The sequence below is a fragment of the Ooceraea biroi genome, chromosome 13 (assembly GCF_003672135.1).
Source record: "Ooceraea biroi isolate clonal line C1 chromosome 13, Obir_v5.4, whole genome shotgun sequence".
NCBI lineage: Eukaryota > Metazoa > Arthropoda > Insecta > Hymenoptera > Formicidae > Ooceraea > Ooceraea biroi.
Window position 1 is genome coordinate 5146304 of NC_039518.1, and position 8804 is coordinate 5155107.

At 38.7% G+C, this 8804-nt stretch overlaps 1 protein-coding gene across 1 annotated transcript; it reads left to right on the forward strand.

Moving 5' to 3' along the window:
- The first annotated feature begins 887 nt into the window (after nucleotides 1-887).
- On the forward strand, nucleotides 888-2237 carry LOC105278627. Its single transcript, XM_011337835.3, has 2 exons — nucleotides 888-1693; nucleotides 1919-2237. The coding sequence occupies exons 1-2, from the start codon at nucleotides 1563-1565 to the stop codon at nucleotides 2046-2048; spliced, it is 261 nt and encodes an 86-aa protein (XP_011336137.3). The 5' UTR covers nucleotides 888-1562; the 3' UTR covers nucleotides 2049-2237.
- Nucleotides 2238-8804: the final 6567 nt, after the last annotated feature.

Below are 8804 nucleotides of genomic sequence, written 5' to 3' on the forward strand. Positions count from 1 at the left end.
TTCAATTTCTTATCTTGATTCTTGCAAGATTCTTAATATTTTTGTAATATTTATAAATATTAATTTACAACCGGTTTTATTAAAAGTTTTAAAATATGTTTACAAGAAGCATCAAAAAAATAATTTCGACAAAAAAATATTGACACACACAAAAAGAAATTTAAAAATTTCATGAAATGTCATTATTAAAATATAAAATATTGTATTGCTGGTAAAAGTAGATATGAATATCAAATATTAAATATACTTATATAAAAATACACATTTTATTGGCCACACTATAAAATAATTGATTAAATTATAAATTTGGACTGTATAAGCTGAGCTTTTAATAAAAGATATCTAAAGGACGTCTTTGCGATGTCTTTTGGCTTTTGTGCTACTTGGATCATTATCGATAGTTTTCGGTATTGTTAACTAGCGATAGCCAATGGCAAGGACGATCTTAGAGAAAAGTGTGGCTCTTATAGGTTTTCAGTAGTTAATGATACCGAAAAGTATCAATAACAAGTTACAAAATCGCGCTACAGACTAGATGATGCAATCAAGACTTTACGATTCTCATGGATGCAGCTATGAAAATGGCAAATAACAAACATAAACGAATAGTCATCAATAAGTCGTGTAAAAAATTTATAGTTTCGTTTTCATAGTTTCTACAAGTTTCATCTTGATCGATCGACTGCATTGATTTGGAGAGCTTCCGACAGTTTCGACGTGCGCAACGCAATTCGAAACAAAGTTTCTACGCCTTATTTATTAGGGTGAATAACAAATTTGACGAAGAAAGATTTTAGGTGGCACGGTATCCGGACGGTATCAATCGGTTTCGCTTGACATAAGAGGCTATCAAGTCCGCCAGTTTGAAGATCAAGTCAGTCGACTCCATTTATATTTGCATTATTTATCCTCCAAGGTGGTTAATGTCATTGGATGCATTCAGCAGAAAAAGCAGATCAGTCAGCATTCAGTGATTCTTTAATACAATTCATTAGTGTTCTTGCTTGTAGATCTTCGCTGGACCTAACTGCAGAAACCAATCACAATGAAGAATCGCTGAGCGCTTGTTGATCTGCTTTTCTGCTGAACTCAGCCATTGTTAATCACGCTCTGTTTTTCTTCATCTGTCTCTCCCTCTTGCAATTGCGTCTGGCGATGTCGCCGAATGTGCGAAAAACTTGGCGATAATGGCACTTTTCATGGAAGACTTATCAGAAAAGATGAAAACAGAAATTTTCCATGATAATTGCATGCTTGGGAAAACCTGAATGCCCTGTTTGTTACATAGAAATTCATACAGGAGATCATGGCTTCAACGATTAACTTGTTTGGTGATCCTTGAAGGTTGCGGACGTGCTTTCTGGTAGTCTTAATTGATATAATAAGAGTCATTTTCTGTCAAAAATGACTTTGTCATAAATAATAAAGGACTGCTCTTGATTAAACTTCTGGCGACTTAGAGGAATTATTTGGTTTTGATTATTAACTATGACACATGCTCATTGCAGAAGCTTAGCGAGCAGGAACAACGCAACTTTGCACTGCTGCAGAGTCAAAGGAGCATGAGGATCCGACGTTCCATAGAGAGCATGGAGGAGGAAAAGATACCGAAACGGAATTGCTACAACTCGGCCTGCGGCTGGGCGGTTTACGCCCCTGTCACGCGCAACATCGAGTACTTCATGAAAAATGCGTGAGTAGTCTATATCTTCATATAAATACATTTCTTTTCATTCATAATAATACTTATATTCCATTACTCGTTTCCCAACTTTTGCGTTCTCACAAGGAGGAGGTAGAATCATGAGTTGAAGGAAACGAATCGCCAATGTGCTAGGTCGAGACTTAAATTAATCGGGAGCTTATTCAGTCACGGTCATGTCTGCCTGACCTGCCTATCGCATTTGTATCTGTTCAGTTGCACGTGTCCTGACGAGAGCTACAAGTGCGTGCGCACCGGTGATGACCAATCCGCAAGTGCGTACGTGTACCGCTGCCGCCAGAACACGACGGCGGACGACATCGAGTCACCCGAAGACGCCAACTGAGGCAAGGCCGACGTCGTCGTCACGGAACTCGTCGACATGCCAGCGCGGCCATAGTATAAGTATGTAGCATGGGCACTTTGTCAATTTGGGTTGATTTTGCGGCGATCTCTGCGCATCGCCAAATGTTTGGGAGCGACCCATTGATGAGATAATTTTATATGTATAGTAATGTATTGGGTCGTCCGGAAAGTTCGTGCCGATTTTTAATAGATGGCGTTGGAACATGTCTGAATATATCAATGTTATTGAAAACATACGATGTATATACATATGCTTAAAGGTGACATTTCAACGCATCTTTAGGAAAAAAGTTGTTTCAGATAAATTGATTCGTGTCAGTTTTGTACTCTTTTGAAGATGGAAGAAAACAAAGAACATTTTAGACACTCGATGCTTTTCTATTACCGGAAAGGCAAAAATGCCTCACAAGCAACAAATTCGATATGTTCTGTTTACGGAGAAGGCGCTTTAGCTGAAAGAACCGTACGTAAGTGGTTCGCTAAGTTTAGAGCTGGTGATTTTAACCTTAAAGACCAAGAACGCTCGGGCAGACCCTCTACTACTGATGATAACCAACTCAAGACACTGATCGCGAATAACCCGCGCTACACGACACGTGAATTAGCAGAGATACTGAAAATATCGAAAACCACTGTCCACGATCATGTAGCGAAGCTTGGTTACGTAAGTCGCTATGATGTATGGGTTTCGCATAATTTGGCCGAAAAAAATTTAATGGATCGCATTTCCATCTGCGACTCGCTGTACAAGCGCAACGAAAACGTACCGTTTTTGAAGCAATTAGTGACGGGTGACGAAAAATGGATCATTTACAACAATGTAGAACGAAAAAGATCCTGGGGTAAGCGAAATGAACCAGCATTAACCACTCCGAAAGCCGACCTTCATCCAAAAAAAGTCATGCTCTGTGTCTGGTGGGATTGGAAAGGAATCCTATATTATGAGCTCCTACCTCACAACCAAACGACAAATGCAGATAAGTACTGCTCGCAACTGGACGAATTAAAGACAGCGATTCAGGAAAAACGTCCAGAATTAGCTAATAGGAAGGGCGTCGTGTTCCATCAGGACAATGCCAGACCTCGTGTTTCTTTGACTACCCGACAAAAATTGTTGGAGTTTGGCTGGGATGTGCCACCTCACCCACCGTATTCACCAGACATTGCACCTTCAGACTTTCACTTATTTAGGTCTGTGCAAAATTCTCTTAGCGGCAAGAACTTCAACTCTTTGATCGACATAAAAAACCACCTTGAGGAGTTTTTCGCCGAGAAACCTAAGAAGCTCTGGGAGAATGAAATCTTCCAGTTGCGTGAAAGATGGACAAAGGTTGTGAAACAAACCGGTGCATACATAAGACAATAAATATTTATCGACATAAAAAAATGTTGCCTTTGAATTTTCCTTCAAAATCGGCACGAACTTTCCGGACGACCCAATATATTGGGTTGTCCGGAAAGTTCGTGCCGATTTTTAATAGATGGCGTTGGAGCATGTCTGAATATATCAATGTTATTGAAAACATACGATGTATATACATATGCTTAAAGGTGACATTTCAACGCATCTTTAGGAAAAAAGTTGTTTCAGATAAATTGATTCGTGTCAGTTTTGTACTCTTTTGAAGATGGAAGAAAACAAAGAACATTTTAGACACTCGATGCTTTTCTATTACCGGAAAGGCAAAAATGCCTCACAAGCAACAAATTCGATATGTTCTGTTTACGGAGAAGGCGCTTTAGCTGAAAGAACCGTACGTAAGTGGTTCGCTAAGTTTAGAGCTGGTGATTTTAACCTTAAAGACCAAGAACGCTCGGGCAGACCCTCTACTACTGATGATAACCAACTCAAGACACTGATCGCGAATAACCCGCGCTACACGACACGTGAATTAGCAGAGATACTGAAAATATCGAAAACCACTGTCCACGATCATGTAGCGAAGCTTGGTTACGTAAGTCGCTATGATGTATGGGTTCCGCATAATTTGGCCGAAAAAAATTTAATGGATCGCATTTCCATCTGCGACTCGCTGTACAAGCGCAACGAAAACGTACCGTTTTTGAAGCAATTAGTGACGGGTGACGAAAAATGGATCATTTACAACAATGTAGAACGAAAAAGATCCTGGGGTAAGCGAAATGAACCAGCATTAACCACTCCGAAAGCCGACCTTCATCCAAAAAAAGTCATGCTCTGTGTCTGGTGGGATTGGAAAGGAATCCTATATTATGAGCTCCTACCTCACAACCAAACGACAAATGCAGATAAGTACTGCTCGCAACTGGACGAATTAAAGACAGCGATTCAGGAAAAACGTCCAGAATTAGCTAATAGGAAGGGCGTCGTGTTCCATCAGGACAATGCCAGACCTCGTGTTTCTTTGACTACCCGACAAAAATTGTTGGAGTTTGGCTGGGATGTGCCACCTCACCCACCGTATTCACCAGACATTGCACCTTCAGACTTTCACTTATTTAGGTCTGTGCAAAATTCTCTTAGCGGCAAGAACTTCAACTCTTTGATCGACATAAAAAACCACCTTGAGGAGTTTTTCGCCGAGAAACCTAAGAAGCTCTGGGAGAATGAAATCTTCCAGTTGCGTGAAAGATGGACAAAGGTTGTGAAACAAACCGGTGCATACATAAGACAATAAATATTTATCGACATAAAAAAATGTTGCCTTTGAATTTTCCTTCAAAATCGGCACGAACTTTCCGGACGACCCAATATATTGGGTTGTCCGGAAAGTTCGTGCCGATTTTTAATAGATGGCGTTGGAGCATGTCTGAATATATCAATGTTATTGAAAACATACGATGTATATACATATGCTTAAAGGTGACATTTCAACGCATCTTTAGGAAAAAAGTTGTTTCAGATAAATTGATTCGTGTCAGTTTTGTACTCTTTTGAAGATGGAAGAAAACAAAGAACATTTTAGACACTCGATGCTTTTCTATTACCGGAAAGGCAAAAATGCCTCACAAGCAACAAATTCGATATGTTCTGTTTACGGAGAAGGCGCTTTAGCTGAAAGAACCGTACGTAAGTGGTTCGCTAAGTTTAGAGCTGGTGATTTTAACCTTAAAGACCAAGAACGCTCGGGCAGACCCTCTACTACTGATGATAACCAACTCAAGACACTGATCGCGAATAACCCGCGCTACACGACACGTGAATTAGCAGAGATACTGAAAATATCGAAAACCACTGTCCACGATCATGTAGCGAAGCTTGGTTACGTAAGTCGCTATGATGTATGGGTTTCGCATAATTTGGCCGAAAAAAATTTAATGGATCGCATTTCCATCTGCGACTCGCTGTACAAGCGCAACGAAAACGTACCGTTTTTGAAGCAATTAGTGACGGGTGACGAAAAATGGATCATTTACAACAATGTAGAACGAAAAAGATCCTGGGGTAAGCGAAATGAACCAGCATTAACCACTCCGAAAGCCGACCTTCATCCAAAAAAAGTCATGCTCTGTGTCTGGTGGGATTGGAAAGGAATCCTATATTATGAGCTCCTACCTCACAACCAAACGACAAATGCAGATAAGTACTGCTCGCAACTGGACGAATTAAAGACAGCGATTCAGGAAAAACGTCCAGAATTAGCTAATAGGAAGGGCGTCGTGTTCCATCAGGACAATGCCAGACCTCGTGTTTCTTTGACTACCCGACAAAAATTGTTGGAGTTTGGCTGGGATGTGCCACCTCACCCACCGTATTCACCAGACATTGCACCTTCAGACTTTCACTTATTTAGGTCTTTGCAAAATTCTCTTAGCGGCAAGAACTTCGACTCTTTGATCGACATAAAAAACCACCTTGAGGAGTTTTTCGCCGAGAAACCTAAGAAGTTCTGGGAGAATGAAATCTTCCAGTTGCGTGAAAGATGGACAAAGGTTGTGAAACAAACCGGTGCATACATAAGACAATAAATATTTATCGACATAAAAAAATGTTGCCTTTGAATTTTCCTTCAAAATCGGCACGAACTTTCCGGACGACCCGATAAAATCGGTGAGCATGTGACTTTGTCATCGAATCAAGCGCTGGGTGGGCTGCCAAACACATGGCGGATTATCGCGTAATCGAGAATGAAAACCCAAAGGGCCGACGGAGACTATGCTGTGAGCGCGACCACGTCCGTCGCGAACCGCGGCTCCTCTTTGGCGTTTTCGTTGCCGCACCCGCTTTGCCGCGCGCTTCCGCCCGAGAAAGCGAGATCCTACGTCTGATTCCGCTACGCGCAAGGATCGCGATACAAAGCGCTCGATCGATCTGAATTAGAGTGGCGCCGGTTCTAAAGCCTTAGAATCGTCTCCGAGCTAACTGTTATACAAACGGAGCGCTATTTGTGACTTCTGATGGCGCGACGTAACGTTATCTCCGCTCATCTTCGTCCCCTGTTGCCTCTGACAATGTTATTGCGACGTACTTGAAATTTCACTTGCCCATGTGTATCTCGAATTTGTTAATTTGTTTCTCGTGATTCGGAAGCTCCATGCGGCCTACTATATCGCATTGGTGCCAAATGTAACTTTCTATCCGGACCTCGTACAATCCTCATGTTAGACTTGGTGCGAAGCGCCAAATTCAGCTTTTAGCGCTGCATTTGGGCGCAGAGCGTAGAATCACGGACTTTTAATGACATGGAAAACGCACACTTCCACATATTTCTTTATCTTTTGTACTTAACGAAGGAGAGTCTCATTACGAAATCCAATATAATTAAATATCTTCTTTTTCTCTCCCTTCTTTTCGTATAATAATATATATACTATTAAAATAATTTTAATTAATAATAATTAATGATAATGATAAGAATAATGAGTTATTTAGAACGTAAAGTTATATTATAATCATTCACTTATCCGTTACTTAATAATCATGTGAGTAGAATTGCGGGAAATAAATGATTCTTCTGATTTGGTAATTGCATGCCTTTATTTATCGGTGCTAACAAAATTAAATGCACACCGGACTCGTGTTCGCCAAAGAGACGAGAACAGAACAAAAACGCCTAAGCATCGCGCTACTCGCATCGCCGCCTCTTATCGATAATCGCGCGTATATATATATATATATATATGTATGTATGGCCTGGGGTAGTTTTCGGGACATTTTTATACAACCTGATTTTATTACTCTATGTTATGCAGAGCATTAATATAAACTCTGTGGTATCTGTTTTTTCTTGTTATACGCTCTATTTTTTTTGGCCAATTTAATTATGTATGGGTGGGCAGTTTCCAGGACCTTTCATTTAGTTTGTATAAATTCGCTTACTATTAATACAAATATGTTTAAGAAAGAGAAACTAATAATTCTAAGTCTAAAAACTTGTTTAAACAACTTGTTTTCAGTACAAAAAACAGTTTAGTAATCAAATTGCTTGAAATGTTCATGATACCTGATAGTCAGACGCCACAATTAGCCGTTACAGATAAATATAATGAATAGGTGAAATAAGCGTTGTTATATAGATTACCGAACATCAATTTCGACATTATTTATATAATTAATTGACTTCATATCATGATGAGCGGTTAGAACGTAGTATTGTGTATGATTTTCATTAAGTCCTCACAACTACCATATAATATACAATGGTAACGTCCGGGACATTCATATGATTTGTATATTTAATACTAAAGAACTCAGTCTATTATGAACAGTTCACAATTAGTTCAATAAACTGCTCCGTCTAATGAAAATATCATCATTGAGATTCCTACCTCCTACATAAAATACATTATCTTCTTTTATATACTCCCAAATAATAATTAACATATGAGTACTAGTACGTAGTAGTCATGAAGTTAACACTTTGCTGGCACGTATACGTGATTTCGCTCTCCAGTGCTTATCGCACATAGCGGTTTACAGCTTTGGTCCTACTGTTCTGGCAAATATAAGTATGAGTGAATACGACGCACTCACAAAACTTTATTGAAATCAGTGATTAGAGACTGTCGAGACTTTCTCTTGTAAGATTAATTTAACGTATTTATAAGTTAACATATTAATTTAACGTATTGTTATAGATGCCCCCCTCAGAACCATACAACTTTTGTCTGAAACATTTTTGTCTGCCGTTCTCAGTTTTCGAGATATTTGGCTGGTACGGGGGGTCTGGGACACCCTGTATATACATTGATACATATTAATTTCTTAATTGTGTTAACATGTCCTGGAAAGGATTATACAAATGAGTTTATATGTAACAATATAAAGGCACTTTCCAGGACTTAAATATTTAGCTTTGAATATATTAAATAAGAAATATATATATAAACCTTATTTATATTTATCAGAACCGTTACTAAAGATCCTTGTTGTGAAGTATATACTGTGACTCATAATATATATACATGGATACGTATTAATTTCTCAATTTTATTAACATGTCCTGGAAAGGATTATACAAATGAGTTTATATGTAACAATATAAAGGCACTTTCCAGGACTTAAATATTTAACTTTGAATATATTAAATAAGAAATATATATATAAACCTTATATTAATCAAAATCGTTAGTAAAACTCTTTGTGAGAAATATATACTGTGACTCATAATATATATACTCATAATATACATTGATACATATTCTTAATTTTGCCAACATGTCCTGGAAAGAGCCATTATACAAATGAGTTTATATATAAACAATATATATCACAAGGTACATTTCGGGACAATTCTGTTTTATGTCCAAAGCAGTA

Bases quoted from the DNA above. Each gene is read 5' to 3' on its own strand.
- LOC105278627 (XM_011337835.3), top strand. From the start codon at position 1,563: ATGAGGATCCGACGTTCCATAGAGAGCATGGAGGAGGAAAAGATACCG. The intron at 1,694-1,918 runs GTGAGTAGTCTA...GTATCTGTTCAG, and splicing joins GAGTACTTCATGAAAAATGC to TTGCACGTGTCCTGACGAGA.